General features: G+C 51.8%; 1 protein-coding gene across 1 annotated transcript; it reads left to right on the forward strand.

The window, feature by feature from the left end:
• Window positions 1-204: 204 nt before the first annotated feature.
• Window positions 205-10,967, forward strand: MRPL21 (mitochondrial ribosomal protein L21). Its single transcript, XM_027696454.1, has 7 exons — window positions 205-279; window positions 1,207-1,267; window positions 2,567-2,655; window positions 4,561-4,724; window positions 6,351-6,403; window positions 10,062-10,165; window positions 10,741-10,967. Exons 1-7 carry the CDS (start codon window positions 249-251, stop codon window positions 10,803-10,805), a joined length of 567 nt encoding a protein of 188 aa, XP_027552255.1. The 5' UTR covers window positions 205-248; the 3' UTR covers window positions 10,806-10,967.
• Window positions 10,968-17,518: the final 6,551 nt, after the last annotated feature.

A 17,518-nucleotide genomic window follows, 5' to 3' on the forward strand; every position in this document is an offset into this window, starting at 1 on the left:
TGCGGGCCCGCCGTGGCCCCGCCCCTCACGTCACCGCTCATTCACCCCGCCTCTCGCCCCGCCCACCGCCCGCCGTGGCCCCGCCCCTTCACCGCACCGCTCTTTCCCCCGCCGTTTGCCCTGCCCGCCGTGGCCCCGCCCCTTCACTACACGGTTCATTCACCCCGCCCTTTGCCCCGCCCACTGCCCGCCGTGGCCCCGCCCCCCGCCCCGCCGCGCGGTTCCGTGTCCGGCGCGGGGTCACCGCGATGGCGGCGGCGGGAGCGCGACGGGCCGGAGGTGAGAGGGGACCGGGGACGGGACGGGACGGGCGACGGGAGAGGGAGCAGGGGAGGAGCGAGCTCTGCCTGCTGCTGGGATAAACGGAAAGAGCTCTGCCCGCTGCTGGGAAGGAAGGAAGGAAGGAAGGAAGGAAGGAAGGAAAGAATGAAGGAAGACGCTGTGCTGCTGGGATGGAGGGAAGGAAGGACGGGAGGATGATGCTCTGCCTGCTGCTGGGAAGTGGGGAAGAAAGGAGAGGAAGGAGCTCTACCTGCTGCTGGGAAGGAAGGAGTGAATGAAAGAAAGGAAAATGCTCTGCCTGCTGCTGGGATGGAAGGAATAAAGGGAAGGGAGGAAGATGCTCTGCCTGCTGCTAGGATGGAATGAAGGAAGGAAAAAGTTCTTCCTGCTTCTGGGATGGAAGGAATGGAGGAAGGAAGGAAGCTGATGAGGGTCTCCACTGTCGGCTCCTGGCCTTTGTGTATCCCTGCCGTGCACCCGATGGATGAGCCCTGGAGCTCTCCCTGCTGCAGAGATGGAAGGAGCCGCTCAGATCTTTCCCAGTATCAGCCTCAAACAGCCCAACAGGCAGAAGAACAAAAAGGAGAATCAGCTTCACATAGTTTTTCCCAGGCTGGTATAAACCCTTCAGCAAAATCCAGGAGATGGGGGGAATAGAGACTCCATCAGCCTCCTCCTTCCCTGCTGGGCTGGGAAGCTTGTCAGGGGTTGGAAGGGGCTGCCCAGGGAGGTGGTGGAGTTCCCATCCCTGGAGGTGTCCAAGGATGTGGCACTCAGTGCTGTGGGCTGGGTGACAAGGTGGGGATCAGGCACAGGGTGGACTTGATGGTCTAGGAGGGCCTTTCCAACCTCAGTGATTCTGGGATTGTGCAAAAGCCCAGCAGCTGCTGCCTATTTTAATTCTTTTCCCTGTCTCCCTTCCAGCCTTCCTGCTTTCGGCCGCGGTCCGGCACCGGAGTTCCCAGAGCACATCACAGCAGGAAGGGTGAGGAGTCATGTCACTGCGCCTCTTCCCACCTGGAATGCTGATCTGTAGTCATGTCACTGTGCCTCTTCCCACCTGGAATGCTGATCTGTCTCAGTGGGGTGGGGAGGGCAGCTGGTTTTCCTTTGGGAAGGAAGATTGTCTGCCCCTTGATCACTCTTGCTTCCCAGTGTTTTTGGACTCTGCCTACCTTCAGTCACCTTTCCCAGAAGGATTCTTCCCTTTTTTTTTTTTTATTTCTGTCCCATCCCTGGAAGTGTCTAAGGTCAGGTTGGACAGGACTTGGAGCTACCTGGGATAGTGGAAGGTGTCCCAGCCCATGGCAGGGGGTGGGACTGGATGAGCTTTAAGATCCCTTCCAACCCAAACCATCCCGCCTGTGATTCCTGGTGAATTCCAGACTTGCAGCACAGTCAGGTGGGATTAAGAGCCCAAGCGCTGCAGGACACCTGGAAGCTCCAGGCTTGGCCGTTTCCAGCACTTTGGGAGCTGGTTGTTTTGCCTTTATTCCATTCCTCGTGTTGGAATGGACCGAGCGCTGCTGGCTGTGACCAGGAGGGGACGCTGCAGGAGCAGAGAATTCCTGCGGCGGGGAATAGCAGGATGTACTGTTCCCTCTGCGGGAGGCAGCATCTTCCCACTGATCCTCACAGATCAGAGATCCTTGGATCTCCACTTCTGGCAGGGCACCCCAAATCCTCCCTAAACCCCGTAAGGCCTCAGTGCTTGTGGTCATGTGCTCACAGGAACTGTGAGTTCCTGTTAAATTGAAGCCCTTTGGGGTGTTTTGCTGGGTGTTACAGAGTAAATCAATAGAATGCAAAACTGATTTTGAGTCAATTTTGCCAGATCTCGTGTTTATTCCTGAATATTTTTTGCAGTTGGCACGTCCTGTGTTGTTTATACAAAGCGTGGGTCTCAGCAGGCAGGAAAACATGAACTGCCCACTCATGATGGGGATGGTATTTACTTTTTCCTTTGGGATGGTGTTTACTAAATTTAGTAAATACTATGGTATTTACTTAATCTACTAAATGTTCAGATTTCAGAAACCAAGGCCCTTGTGGTCATCTCAGGGACTTTTTCTGAGGCAAATCTCCCTCCTCTTGAAATCTAAGTTTGGTTTTGTGGTATCACAGATTTTTGCTTAGCTGTTAACTATAATCTGATGCCTTTTGGTCAGGTGTTTGTGAGTAAAATCCATTTCTGCTCCACTCCTTTTACCTTCTTTCCTCTCCCTGTTTTACATCCCTTGGCACTATCTGTTTGCTGCAGTGAATTTTACCTTGTCATTTGCAGTCTTGTTGCCAAAACTTCCCTGTCTTCACCCCCGTGGCCTGAAGTGCAAAAACTTCCAGATCCAGTGGAAGAAGCCAAGTATCATGCAGGTAAAAGTCTCAAGTCTATTCCTCCAGCGTTGCCTTGATGCCTGATTGAGCATAAATTCTGTTGGAGCTAGTTTGTGTTATTCACATTTTTGTCTTGTTTCTCACACATTTTAATGTCACTGGAATTGTGCTCCAGCAGCTGGTTTTGGAGACTTGGGTACAATATGATTTGCCCTTAGTTTATGACACCTTGTAACATTCCCAGAGAAATCTTACCTGACGTGATACGTGGCAGGAAACATCAAACAATATCTGAAAAAACAAAACAAAACAAAAAAACAGAAAAAGGCATGGAGCAAGCCTTTTTTTGGACAGGAGAAACCAGTTATTTTCCATTTACTGGCTAAATCAAAGCCAGCAGGAGCAGTTGGATGGTGGGCACATGGAGAGCTGGTGTATATTTTTGCATAAAACAGAACATCCAGCCAGGAGGAGCAGTTGGATGGTGGGCACAGGACAGACCTGCAGAGATGGGACATAAGGAAAGGAGTTCCACGTCTCGTCACAGGCTGTTTTGATCCTGATTTTTACCTCCTTTGTGCTCCTGGGATCGCTCGAGTGACAGATGGGAGTCTGTCCCTGTGTGTGACATAACCCAGGAGTGAACCACAAACGGCTCAGTTTGAGTCCCTGGAGCCCTGTGGGGAGCAGGGTCCCATCCCCATGGATGGTCCCATCCCTGCTGGATTCTCATGGGATCCCTCCTGCTGGTGATGAGCTTTGCATCGTTGTCTCCTGGCTGGGCTTATCCAAAGGGAACAGCAGTGAGAGCATTTCAGTTCTGCCTTTTATTTCATGGTGGCTGTGGATATTTTAGGAAGGGTCGCTCCGTGTGGCGCTGAGATCCAAGCCAGGAATCACTTGATGTTTCCTGGCACTGGAGGTGTTGGAAGAGTTACCAACAACTCTTTATCCTGGTGGGAGCTGCAGCAGCTACTGCTGCCCTGCAAAAATAATTCGTGTTCCTGCCTCTACCTTTAACAGTTTGTATCCTCTGGCTTGAAACTTGGACCCTTTCCGAGTGTTCCTGTAAGGATTGGGTTGGGTTTGCCTGGCTGCTGGATTCCTGTCTGTCCCAAAGGGATGTTCTGTTTACATTCCAAGAAAAGAAAGATTCAGCCACTTTTTAGGACAGTGAGGCAAAACCTGTTTTTCTGAGCAGCCCGGGAGGGTGGGAAGCTGCTGTTTGGCAGTGGGACGGTGTCATTGAGCAACACCTTTTGGAGTTCCCATAAAATTTGGGTTTGGAGCCACTGCCTAGGAAGCTGATCACGGAGAGTGTTTATCCCTGTGCAGGACCTGGTCTCTGGCATCTGTCCTGCTCCTGGCACCACTGTGTGTGCATGTGGGAAGAAATTTTTCTGGGAAAGAGGGAGGGACAGCTCTCTCTTGTCCTCGCTGCAGGTACAAGTTCTCAGGCCAGGCTTTGTAATATGCTGGAGCCCTTTTTCCTGGTACTTTGCCAAGCCCTTCCCGATGTTCCTGCATGCTTTAGACACTAGTCAGTGGCTGGGCTGTCTGCATATTACTCGAAAATGGAGAGAATTTGGAGGAAATCCTCCAAATGCGGGCATCATGGACAAGAGCTTTATATCCAAGTACAGTAAGTTTTGGGATGCCTGAGGAATAGGCAGAGAGTCAGCAGTGTAGAGCAGCTGCACAGTGTATATACCAGATGTTTACTCATGTGTGGGTTTGCCAGCACCTAAAATACAAATAGGGCATCGATTTTAAGAAAAGGGGGGCTCGCACGCCTGGGAAACTGCATTGCCGTTGATCCTTGCTGAAAGATTCCTGGGAGATGAGAGTTCTGGGGGGAGAGCAGAGTGGCTGGGTTGGTATTTACCAGTGTTTCCCACCTCTCTGGGGGTCCTGCCCTGCTCCCTCCCCGTGGTTTGCCAGCAGAGGTGGTGCAGAAGGTGAACGGGATGATCTCCGCGGGGGAATACGGGCGGCTCTTCGCCGTCGTCCACTTCGCCAGCAAGCAGTGGAAGGTCACCAGTGAAGACCTGATCATGATGGACAACGTGCTGGAGGCTGAGTGTGGAGACCGAATCCGACTGGAAAAGGTGATGCCCCATGGCAGATTCCCTGCGAGCTTTCCCCTTGAGGCAAAAACCCATCGCCGGTTTTAAACCCGCGTCCCTGTGGGATCTCCCGCCCTCACTCCAGCTCTTTGCTTTGTTCCAATCCCTTAGGTTTGTTCCAGTTTCAGTTAGTGATAATATTGTTGTGATTTCTGTTCGGCAGGGTTGGAGTGAGTCGTGCCAGACTCTGTGGGGAGACAGATTTTTGTTGTCCAAACTTCTTCCAAAAAAAGAAAATGACAGTTGTTGTTTCCAGAGACAGCAGCGAAAGCCTCTGTTGGCCTTGAGGCTCCAGCACCTCAGATCCCAGAATCATTTTGGTTGGGGAAAGACCTGTAAGATCATACAATCCAACCTCTGAGTCCTTGCAGGGCTCTCAGGGGGATTGTCACTCCTCAGGGCTCTGCAAGATCCTTATCTGACTGGGCTGGGTGGAGGTGGAGGGAGAATTGCCAGGATCCAATTCATACCTTCGTCCTCAGCCTTGGATACCCAGCAGGATCTTGCAGAGGGCTCATTAATCCAAACTGGAAGGAAATATTGTGGAGTGGAATTCTGCTGGCTTCATGTTCATGTTGGTTGTTAGAGCTGAGCAGGTAGTTAAGGAGAGCTGGGAAGTTTTTGTGCTCGTCCACTGCTTTGAAGCCCAGTTTTGAGGCACCTTTTTAGGGATGTCCTCAGCTGTGTCCCACGTCCCTGTAAAACAGAGAGGAGGGACTTGTGGGGTGTAGCCAGCTCAGAATGCAAAGGTCTGGATGGGAGTGAAGGTGAGAACTTGCCTAACACCAGAACCCTTTGGGGATTTTTCTGGCAATATCTGGTCTAAGACCAGAGTCAGAACTTCTCTGGACCGTTTCTGTGCAGGTTTTAATGGCTGCCAGAGGATTTGGGGGGAAAGGAGGCAGCCTGGGAGAAATGGCTCTCCATGTGGCACTTGGGGACATGATTTAGGGGGGATTGTGGTGGTGCTGGGTTGATGGTTGGACTCCATGACCCTGAAGGTCTTCCAACCTCGATGATTCTGTGAAACGCTGCCTCTTCCCACTGTATCCTCTCTTGTCCTGCCTGTTCCTTTAGATGGTGACTGAGATGCCCCAAATCAGCAGGTCCCTGGGGTGGTGAATCCTCCAGATGTTAATTTCTTTATTTCCCATCTTGAGGCCTTATGGAGGAGAATTAGGCAAGTGTTTCTCTACTGGGATTTGTAGCAATTGCTATAAAAATTGCTATAAAAATCCAACGGTTTAGGAGCTGCCATTTGTCCAGATCCCACAGGAGGCAGGTTATTCTTCATCCCTGATTGCTTTCCATATTTTTTACAGCTGCTGTTGAGCCAGGACAGAGAGGTTCAGTGTGTTCTGATCATGGAGAAAGATATTTTGCAGTCTGTTTTAGTGGGATGAGCTCTCTGGAAGACTAATGACTCTTGTCTCTTGCCTGTTAACAGCTCTCCCCACCACCCCTCTAGTTAGTGTCAGGTTTGAAATGTGGGAAGGCCTGCTGTTTTTAAGCAGCCTGACTCCTTTATGTCTGTAGGATTTGGAAGGTCCTGTTTGCACTTCTGTTGGGACAATGAGCAGTGATTTATGGCTGATCTATTTTCCCCAGGTTTTGCTGGTTGGTGCTGATGACTTCACGCTCATTGGAAGGCCACTGCTGGGGTAAGATGCTTCATAAAGGAATTATCTTACATTTTTGTGTTTAATTGTAGCTTTAGGGCTCTGCACTCCCTGAAATTGGGATTTATCAGCTCTTTTTCCCAGCCCATTTGAAAGAGTCACCAATAAAACAGCTCACCAGTCTCCGCTGACTCTCTCCCTCCCCAGTGCCCAGAGAGCAGCAGGTCCCAGTTCTGAGGTAACCGTAGGATATTCACCTCAGTTGGATCTTTTTCTCCTTGCACAAACTACCAGGAAATCTTGCTCTTCAGCCTGTTCACTCCCTTACCCTAATTTTGGTGGCAGTCATCTTGAAATACCCCAGAAATCCTTTTCCGTCCCTTAATCTGAATTGGATTTTTAACCTGTTTCCTTTTACCCTTGCCTTGCCTCAGCAGTCCTTAATCTTAATTTTAATGTTCCTAATTTTCCCTTCCTTTATGCAGTCACATAATCCAGCAACCAGAGAACTTGTGGGAAGTTTATCCCTTGGCACTGTCTCCTTCCCAGTGCTGTAGGACTTGCTGTACAGAACCCCTGGTCCCTCGGTGTTTTCCTTCCCAAAAGGAAGGGGGACGTGGACCAGGTGTTATAACTCAGCAAAAGCAAAGTCCTGACCTGTTGTTCTCCCTGGGACAGGAGGTTTCAGTGGGAAAACACACAGGATAAGGAGCGTTGCAGGTGCTCAGAGTACCTGGAATGGGTAAACCACCCATTTAGGGCTTGGCTTTAACTGTGGCAAAGAACAGCCAGGTAAGGAGGGACTTGGACACCTGGGAATTATTTCTTGGTGGCTTTTAGGTTCAGGCTAGAAAAACCACCTGGTTTCAAGTGGTTTCACTGCTGAGTCTCTCTCAGGGGCTGGTGGTATTTAGGAGTTATTTGTACAGTTATGGCTGAGGGAAGGGGAAAGAAGAAGGAGAGGGAGAAAGAGAAGAGGGAAAGGGGAAGGGAGAAGAGAGGAAGGAAAGGGGAAAGGTGAAAGGAGGAAGGAAAGGGTGTCACCAGCAGCATGAGCTGCAGTTTTCCCACACAATTCCCTGAACCACAGACACTTCGGAGAGGAGAGGCTGGATGAGATCACAGGCAGTTTTGTTTTTCTGTCGTTTTGTAAATAAACACCCCAGTGAGTGCTCACAGTGCCTGAGACACTTCACCCCCTCAGCTCCCAGGCGTGTCCTGTTTGGGACAGCTGGCCCTGCTTTGTTTCTCTGATACCTCCCTGGATGACACTCCTTTAAACCCCGAAAAAACAGCAGTGCCCCAACCCATATCTGTGTGGTGGAGGCTATTCTGGGAGAGCTCCTGGCTGGCTCCTGCCCTGGAATCCCTTGGGCTCCCTGTTTGTCTGGGTCAGTGGATGCCCTGCCTGGCACGAGGGCACGAGCCCGTGTTAGACCTGAGCAGAGGGAAAGGTGCCTCCACGAGAAAATCTGGCTTATTTCTGGGCAAAATACAGCTGAGGGGGAATTTTTCCCTCTAGGTGAACCTGTTTCTCCTCCTCCCTGCCCGTTTTTGCAGTGGAAATGCTAAAGGCCATGGAGCTGTTCTTGTCACAGCCAGCCAGGCTGGGATTCAGTCCTGCAGGGAGCGAGCTTGGCAGCTGGAATTACGACCTCCAAGAGTTATGATCCCGTGGGGTTGTAGCTTGCCTGGATCTTTTTTTCCTCTGCCTCATGACAACACCTTTCAGTTCAGCTCAGATCCCTGAGATTTCAGGTGTGGGTTTTTCTCACCTCCTGCAAAAATCCCACCCCTGTGCTTTGCCATGAAACGTTTTGCTGCTGAAGGCAGCAGGCCCAGCTGTGTCGGGCTCTGGGAAATGTGTGACCCCCTTCTTATTTTTATGGACATTCCAGTCATACCTAAAACATTTGACAGAGATTTTTATTTTTTCTTCCTCGGGCTCTGTTTGGCTCAGAACTTTTTTCTGCTCACGTGCTCTTCACCAGCAAGTTGATTCCTGCTGTGCTTGAGCCTCTCACCAGCAGTTCCTGGTGCTGTGTCCAACAGAGAAGGACTCACCAGGGCCTTGAATCCAGGAAGTTTAGCTCCCAAATTACGGTGGTAAACCACGGCTGTGAGTGCAGTTTACTCTCTGGTTTTTCCCTCAGCGTTTCAGGGCTTGTGTGTGGTTCAGTAGTGCTGAATCTGGATCACATCCTAGAGCTGGGATGTCAGGGTCACCCACTGGTCTCTTAAAATCTAGATTTTTTTTGTCTGTTTTCTTCTGGGTTAGTCACTCACTGCAGATATATCGGTTTCCTCCTCCCTCCAGGATTCATTCTCTGATTTAATCACATCCCCGGCTTAGATTTTAAGAGGGATTGTGACTGTCTGAAGCCTTTGGCCTCCCAGTGACCTTGCTGGAACAATTTAGGCTGGATGGGCTTCCCCCTCTGCCCCCCTCAAGTGCAGACTGAGCAGTTTGTCAGCAAAATGGTCTTTAAATGTCTTCCTGTGGCAAAGTTAACGAGCTTTTAATGGCATTCTGCAGCGCTGTGCATGGAAGGGTGGCTGCTCCTCCTCCCCTGCGGCTCTGACTGAACCCCCCCCGGCCAGAGCTCCAGTCTGGCTCTTTTTTTGGAGTTTCTCACCTACCCAGAGAGGAGGAGCTGTGCAGACAGGGAGCTGGTCCTGCCTCCACCACCTTGTTTTCCAGGTCTGGAGTTTTTCAGAGAGCAGCTGGACAGCCCAGAGCTCTTTTATTTTATTTTTTTTGGGGGGGGAAGGGGTGGGATTTCTCTTCTCTGAGCTCTGCAAACCCCTGGGTGGGCAGGAGGTGTCGGTGTGTGTCCAGTTACTCTGGTTTTACTCACCTGTGAAGGCAGTAAAGGCTGTAGTCCCTTGGTCTCCATGCTGAGGGAGGAAGGGTGTGTACTGGCTGGGAATTGCCGTGTGCACAAATGAGATCCAGCAATAATTTGAGCCTTTAAGGGATCTCACCTGAGCTCCCCCAGAGCAGTACTTGGAATCCTCAGTGAGTCCCCATCTGCTCTTCCAAACTGGGGTAAACAAATAGGACAGACCAGGAGTGGGAGGCACAAGAGGTGTGTGGGAGGAGAAGGGAATTGCTCCAGCAGCCCTTGGCTGTTGTTCCTGCCAGAAACAGTGGGATGAATCCCAGGGCACTGAATGTTTGCCATGACTTCCTCAGGTGAGCCAGGTGAGACATTTTCCAGCTGTCTGTGATGCTTTAGAGAAGGAGGAAGGACTTGTGTGGTGACCAGGAGACAAGGAGGAAGGATTTCTTTTATTGACCAGGAGAAGGGGCTGTGGGTGGGGTTGAACCTGTCCCAAAAGCAAAGCAGGACACATGAGATCACCTGAAGGTGCCAGGGGAGTTTTATCTCGCTACAATCCCACAAGTTCCTGCAGGTTCCTCTCACTCCTGCCTCCTCAGGTGGAGTGATCTCATCCCTCACATGACTGGCAAGTTCTGCTCTGTGAACTGTCACATCACCTGAGCCAGGTACAGCACCTGGAGGCTTTTAGGTTTGCCTTTGTCCTCCCGTGGTGACTCTCTAATTTCCATGGATCTGGGCTGTGGAGGGAGGATCTGGCTCTGTCAGGCAGGACGTGTTATCCCTGTGTCTCTTTTACCAATAGAAGGGGAAGATTAAAAGCATCACTTTTTTTTGTTATTTAACTGATTTTTAAGGAAAGACCTGGTCCGTGTGGAGGCCACAGTGATTGAGAAGACAGAGTCGTGGCCCAAAATCCACATGCGCTTCTGGAAGAGGCACAACTATCAGAGGAAGAAAAGTAAGAGGGAAAGAACACATCTCCTTCTCTGCTGGCTGGTGCTGGATGTGGGAGGGGGAGGTATTATGGCACAAGGGTCTGAGGAAGGTTGTTCTCCGTGTGCCCAGAGCCCCTCAGGGCCCAGCCCACTGCCCCCAGTGTGCCCACAGAGCACCAGGATTTAATATCCCCTCAGTCCAGCACCTTGTGTTCCCTGACCTTGCTGGCAATAAACTTCCCAGGCTGGAAAGCAATCCCGTTCTCTCTTCCCAGAGCCTTAAAACATTGGATGTGTCGTCACAGGTACCAGCGAGCCTGAACAGGGTCCTGTGGCAGGTTTTGGTTGCCAAATGACTCTCCCTTCTCTGAGAGGGGGGAAAAATTGTGGCTGTTTTTGTATGGAATGGATGGTAAAGCCTTGACCAGGCTGCCCCAGTCCCGTGGGAGCCCTGGGACCTCCTGGCCATGCCATCCCCATGGAATGCAGCTGCCTGTCATCACAGCCCTCCAGGAGCCCTGGGACCAGGTGGGCACTGGCTTTGTGCTGTCACCTGATCCTGATCCTTTTTTTTTTCCCTCTTTTCCTTCTTTTCCAGTCATTAGGAACCCCCAGACCGTCCTCCGGATCAACACCATCGAAATCTACCCGTGTTTGTCCTGATTGATGGGGGGGAAGGTGTGGCTGGGAATCATCATTGCTCCAGGCAATCATGGAAACAAAACTGCCTCAGCATTGGAAAGTTCTGGACTTGCTGCTGTAGTGGGAAATGGAAACTTCTACGTGCTGTCTTTTCAAAATAATGAAATATTTTTTAAACTGTCATTTCAGCCTCGATGGTTTTTATTTGCCAGGAGTTTTAAACACCTGGGATCCATGGCTGGCTGCCCAGCCTCTTCATGCCTGATGGATCCTTTTGCTCCCACACCTCTCTGTGAACTTTAGGAATTCAGGCTCTCAAAAAGCTCTGGTCATGTAATTCCTGGCATTGTGTGGCTTCAGGGAATGCCCACAGCCCACGGGAGTGAAAAGAGCTGTGAAACAAGGTGACTGCAGGGCCCCAAAACTACTCCCAGATCGTAGCAAGTGGTGAAAATCCTTCTTTTAAGGATTAGCAGTGGGAAATGGAGCTGGAAAATTGCCCTCTTGAAGGTGAGCAGCACTGCAACGTCTGTGTGTGTAACACTTTAAAATAAGGCACCAGTCGCTCAGGAGGGGTTTGTGCCTATCTCAGAGCTGGGTTTTGACCTACTGAGTGTATTCCATGTCTAGATCCTGGTATTTTCCTTGCCTGCATGTTGAGCACTGTCCCTTTCTGAGCAGCACGTGCAAGGCCAGGTGTATCCAGCCAAGGTGTTTCTGGGCTGAGTATCAACCAGAAGGATTTTCATGGAGTTTCTCAGCAGTCTCTTGGGGGTAGCTGTGGGATTCCCTACAGTCAGCACGGGAAGGGATAACGGGCCCTGCTCACCTTGTCACTTCCCCCGGGAACATCTTGCTTCAGACTGGGAGGAAATCCATGTTTGGTGTCCTTGTGCCCCACCACGGTGGCTCCTCCTGGGACCGAGGTTGCCAGCACCCTGTGCTGAAGGAAGTGAAGGTTTTGATCCATCTGGGGCTTGTCCTGGGTGTCCAATCTCACCATTCCTTCGGGAGATCACTTGAGGTGCCAGTTTGCTTTTCACCTGCCTGACTTGAGCTGGAGAAGGATCCAGACGGGGCCTGGGTTGAGCTGGATCTGCAGAGGCTGACTCATCCCTTCCTATTTGGGATCCTCTGGCATGGATAGGCCTTGGGAATGCTGGTCCTTCCCTGCTGCTGAGGTTGGACACCCAGGTTAAAACAGCCGGTGGACGGCTTGGATCGTCACATCCTTGTTCCCAAGCTCTTAAAACTGAAGGGGTGGGGACACCCCTCCAAGAATCATCTCCCACCTCTCCCCTTCTCCCACAGGTGATTCCAGTTCCACACTGGGCCCACAGACCCCAGCAGCAGGCAGAGGGTGTTGTGGGCTGGCACGAGGTGCCTTCCTCCGGATACAGGCTGTTCCTGATCCACAGTGGAAGCAGCTGAAGGAATTGGACTGCAAACCCTCAGTCCCTCTGTGTTTAGGTGCTGGGGCTAAGAAACAGCATGTCTTGGCTTTAAGGGGATGTAGCAGGAATGTTCTGTCCTTCCCAGTTAGGAAGGAACGCTTGGAAATAACAAGAGATTCAGGGCTTGGAAACATGGAGGGAAGAGGCCCGTGTGGAGCCAAAAGAAAAGCAAGTGGCTTAAGTTCTGTAAAACTGATCCCCAAAAAAGCCCTTGGGAATGTAATTCTGATCCAGGTGAGATGCTATACAAAACCAGGGTGGTTGCACAGCATTTTGGGGGAGAAAAATGCGGGAAGAGAAAATCAACCACTATCAGAAAGTTTTTTGTTTGAAAATTTAATACAAAATTAGAGCAAAGTATTCATTTTTTATTGGAATGATTCATTAAGACTGAGGGAAAAGGAGATTATCTTAATATTTGTTTCAGGGGAATTTAAAAAAAAAAAACAACTTTTTGCAATTCCAGGTGGAAGCAGGGGTCCCCGGTTTTCCATGGAGAAGTCACAGGTCTCCATGTGGCTTCATGTGTTGGGGACTGATCCTTGTGACCCTCTTCCCGGTGCTAAATAGCACTTACATAGGTTAAGGAGAGGAATTTCTCCCCAAAGTGGGTTTGTACTGATTCACGGTGGAAATTTATCTGTTAGGACAGAACATCACGTCGGATCCGGGTGGAATTTGAGGTACTTTGCCCAGAGTTGGGTCCACGTGGGTCAGACAAGAACCAGGCCTGGGCTCTGGCCACCCCTGTGGCGTCTGTCCCCCCTGGAAGGAGGCTGGAGAGCCGGAGCAGAGGGCATCTGCTGGGAATCTGAGCGAATTCCAGCGCTGATCCCTGCCCGCTGGCCACAAAGCCGCTGCCTGTGCTGCTCCTCTCGTGCTTTCCAAGAATTCCGGCAGCGCTCCGCGGCAGCAGGACAACTGGCTGTGCAGCTCTGACATTTCCCATACTAAGGAAGCGTTGTTTTCTTGCCAGCTGCAAGGTTTGCTTGGGAATAGCTGTCGGAAATTACTCAGGAGGTGCCATTGCTGCGCTGCCGGCTCTGCTCTGGCATCCCCCCGTTTTGGGCAGGAATACCTGGGTGCAGCTGAGTGGATCCCTGGCCCTGCTGCTCCCTGGATTCCAGGTGCATGTCCTCCCAGAGTCCCTCCTGCCCTCCCCTCTCTGGAGGAGCCAGGGGAGGTGTTTGAATCCCTAATTTCCTGTGTGCCGTGGAGGGATCGCTGAGCCCAGCCCTGACTTCCTCCTCTACCCTTTCAGGAGTGGCCTGTGGCACCTGAATTCCTTTGTGGCTGCAGGCTTTTCCCTCCCCCTCAGGTCCAGCTGCTTCAGAGCGAGGTTTCCATCATTTCCAAGGCTGATCCTGTTCCAAACCCTCCCAGTGCTTCAGATGTTGCACCTTCAAGGGGCTTGCACTTGGGGTTTCACATCCTGACAGTGAAAATCATCCTCGTGATTGAAGGGGAAACAGCCCCTCCTGGTCATCCCACAGGATCACTTTTTGCAGCATTTCTGGAGGTTTAAATTACCTCCATGATGGGGTTCCTCTCCCTTCCCTCAGCACGTTGCTCTGTGTTCTAAAACCAGCTTCCCAAGCAAAGCCATTCCCATGGCGGGAAACTTCCTGCGGTGAGGAGCCCCATTGTTTGTGGAGCCTGATGGAGCGGGGCAGAAGTGGTCTGTGGCAGTGCCCTCCTTCCCAACAGCCGGCTCCTGTGGAAAAACCAAGTGCAAGACACTGCTCTGGGGACCCACAGGGCAGCAAAGGGATTTTAGCAGCTCCGTTAGGATACGTGGATCACACGCTCTGCCAGCCCCAGGGGCTGCCGGAGTTTATCCAGTGGCAAAGGAGCTTGGAAAGCTCTCGGGACGTGTTGTTCAAGCCCTGGGGCGGGGGGGGAAATGCTGTTAATTTGTCCCTTCCGTGTGTTTTTTTCCCCCTGACGGCTTTGTGAAGGCGTCTTTGAACTCTGACGCGGAGCCAGATTTATTTTCTCAGCGTGATCCGGACGCGCTTCGGAATCCGCTTCAGTGACAGACAGAATGGGACACCAGGAACCCGTGCTGGTTGGATTTTTCTTGTGCTAGAGGTTTTATCATCTCCTGTGGCCCAAAAACCAGCCTTTTATTAATAAAATAAAGGGAATGCTTCCCCAGCGGGTCTGGGCTGATGCAAATCCTGCATGGAGAAGTCCGGCTGCAGCTGGAGCGCCTGGGCAGTGCTGGGGCTCAGGGCCTTTCATCTGTTTTCCCTCTTGCTATTTATAGCACGTGGAGAAGCAACTGGGATCCGTGTCCCTGCTCCTGTGCCTCGTCCTGGATGTGAACGTGGTTTCACGAACGCAGCAGGGCCAGGGATCAGGTTCGGAAGGAACGGTGCGAGTCCACGGAGGGCACGGCACGAGGAAGGTGAGGGCCTGAAGGCTGGGAGGACCCTTGGGGGTGCTGGGTTTGCTGTAGCAACCCAAAATATGTTTATTGACAGGGCAGCATGGCTTTGGTTTTATCCTCGGGGAGCATTCCCTGATGGCTCCATCTGGCATTAACTCCCCCGGCAGCCGAGCCGCACACGGGAATGTCTGTGCAGTCATCAGTGAGTGACAATTAAATGTGATGGATGAGCTGGAAAGAGGTTTGAGCCCTTGAAATGGAGGCTCAGGAGAGGAGCTAAACCTTGTGGAGATACTTTGAGATACCTTGGTCATTTTTGAACTGGAGTTGGCTCCTGCATGGACTTGCTGGCATCTCGTGCCTTTGCATTACCTAATGTAGAGAAAAGGAACTGCTGTTATTTTATTTCCCTTTCCTAAATAAAAACACACCATTGCTCTCTTTCAGAAGCAACAAAGTTCAATTTTTTTGGCAGCTGATGATCCAGTAGGGAAGTGGTTTGGAGTATGGAACAGGATCCCCCTGATCTGAGACTGCAGCCTGAGGAGATTTAGTTCTTTGCTTTAGGCCAACTTTTCATTTCAGCTGATTTTTTTGTTTGCAAGGCCGTGATTCATGGGAGCCCCTGGCCTCTTTCCCAGAGCAGACTCCATGTCTTTATGAAACAGCAAGTATGGAATGGCCCGGCCACAAATATTTCAGCAGAAAGCAATATCCCCTGCACCTCTCCCACCTGGCTCTGCCACAGGTGGCTTAGTCAGTGATGGCAGATGATAAAGTCCCGTTTCCGCTGTCATCCAGCCAAATATTCCCTGGCAAACGTGGGACGTGGTGCTGAGCGTTCCTGTGGGAACACACATGTGGCTCCCACCATGCCAAGGAGATCCGTGCGTGAGGAGTAGGAGTTTCTCTGGGTAGTCCCCAGATGTGCTGTCAGGGACACAACCCCCTCCCAGCTGCAGGGCCCACACTGACCTTTCCCTAAAGAATCCAGGGATGTATTTTTCTGGAGCGGCTGGTATTGGATTGGAGGGTCATAGTGATCCAATCCAGCCTGGTCCTGGGGGTGGTGTAAAAGGGAGGTGAAGTGATTTTCCCAAGGTGGCTTCCGTGTTAACTCCCTGCTTCTTGTCTGTTTGTTCCCTCATCCCTGCAAATCTATGCCCTGTTAATGCACTTGGAATTGAGGCAGGCAGAGGTGTACAGGTGTGACTGCCTGGCTTCCAGCACGAGGGCAGCATCCCTTGGAGCAGCAGGAATTGTTACTCTGGATCCCCCAGCCAGGGACCTGCCAGCCAGTTCCTGCCTTCCAAAAAGGGCAGGGGTTGCTTTTCCGTGAAATTTGGCCGGTTTTTTGTCACACAATTTGCAGGAAAAGGATTTTCTCTGTGGCTTATGCCTCATTTGCCTGAAATCAGGCAATGCATTAAAACTGGTGTTGCAGAGGATCAGGCAAGAAGAGGACTTGATTGCAGACATCTCATTTCCGTAGGAAACGGGGCTAAAAATAGGAAAGGATCATAACGGAGACTTCTTTTTCTTGACACCCTGCTGTTCCCCAGCTGGGAATCAGCTTTTGTCCCGAAATCCGAGGTTTATTGCCTTGCTGGTGTTTTCTGGGCCCCAGATGTAGCCATGAGTCTTTGGAGAAGCTGGAGCAGGGCTGTTGCCAGTGGCTGATGCACGGGGAGACACACGAGATGGCAAGATGGGGTTTTGGGTGAGGTCTGCTCTCTCTCCAGGCTCCCCACAGCAGCCCCTGCGTTATCCAGGGCCCCTCTCCAGCACTAATCCTGCTGGCAGCCGTGCTCCTGATAATCCTCCAGGGCTGGGTGAGTGCTGATGTCTCTGTAGGCATGAGCAGTGTTCCCTTTGGACATCTGATACGGGCTATAAATACCAGGTGGGTTCATGTTCCCTCCAGCACCAGTGCCAAGTCACCTGAGATGGACAGAGAGAGATCCCTGTGCCAGAGAAATGGCTGCAGCCTTTGGAAAAGGGACTGAATCCCTGGTGTGGGCATTTGAGGGCTCCCCACTCCTGGCCAGGTCCCTTCTGCTGGGGTTTGCAGCACTGGTGTCACCTGGGATCTGCACCCCACAGGCCAGCGGCGTCCTGGGGTCTGATGGAGACAGCTGAGGTGTTGCCAGGCTTTTCCCTTTTTTCCAGGACACCCAACACACATCCCTGCCCGCTCCAGGTACTGCTCTGAGCTGTTTGTTTGTTACCTGCACACCTTGTTCCTGGGTACACCCTTACACTGGTGTTTAACAGCCTGGTGATGCTGCTGCACCAAACACACAAAGTTTGATTTCAGGCCTGGTGTGAAGTCCTTGCTCTTTGACATCCATGGGGATTTTAGTCAGTGGTTTGTGTTGGAGTCGGGGTTCCTCCTTTCTCTGCTTGTGCTTGAGGGGAAGGGGAGATGAGGGGAAAGGCTGAGGCTGACCCACCTCCTCTCATCTTTATTGATTTGTCTTATGCACAGATGTGGAGGAAATCATGATTTCAGGCAGGGACTTGGGGACAGGCAGCACCCTGGCCGTGGTTCCCTGGCTGGGGAGTTGTTGCGCCACTTCTCCATTCTTTCCTCACTTTCACAGACTCATGGAATCACAGGATCACTTGGGTTGGAAGGGACCTCGAAGCCCACCCAGTCCCACCCCCTGCCATGCGCAGGGACACCTTTCACCGGCCCAGGTCGCTCCACGCCCCGTCCAGCTTTGGCTTTGCCCCTCTGCGGTGAGCAGCTCTCCCGGCCGGCTGCGAGGGGTCCGGGGCTGCTGCGTGCGGGAAAGCTGAGCTACGATTCCCGAAGAGCCTTCGGGACGGGGTAGGAGGAGAAGGAGGAGTAGGAGGGCGGCATCAGCTGGGGCTGATCCCAGCCC

This window comes from Neopelma chrysocephalum, unplaced genomic scaffold (assembly GCF_003984885.1).
Source record: "Neopelma chrysocephalum unplaced genomic scaffold, ASM398488v2 Primary Assembly neopelma1_106b, whole genome shotgun sequence".
NCBI lineage: Eukaryota > Metazoa > Chordata > Aves > Passeriformes > Pipridae > Neopelma > Neopelma chrysocephalum.

Coding starts and splice junctions, on each gene's coding strand:
- MRPL21 (XM_027696454.1), top strand. CDS start 249: ATGGCGGCGGCGGGAGCGCGACGGGCCGGAG. Junction 6,404..10,061: donor ATTGGAAGGCCACTGCTGGG/GTAAGATGCTTC, acceptor CTGATTTTTAAG/GAAAGACCTGGTCCGTGTGG. Junction 10,166..10,740: donor CAACTATCAGAGGAAGAAAA/GTAAGAGGGAAA, acceptor CTTCTTTTCCAG/TCATTAGGAACCCCCAGACC.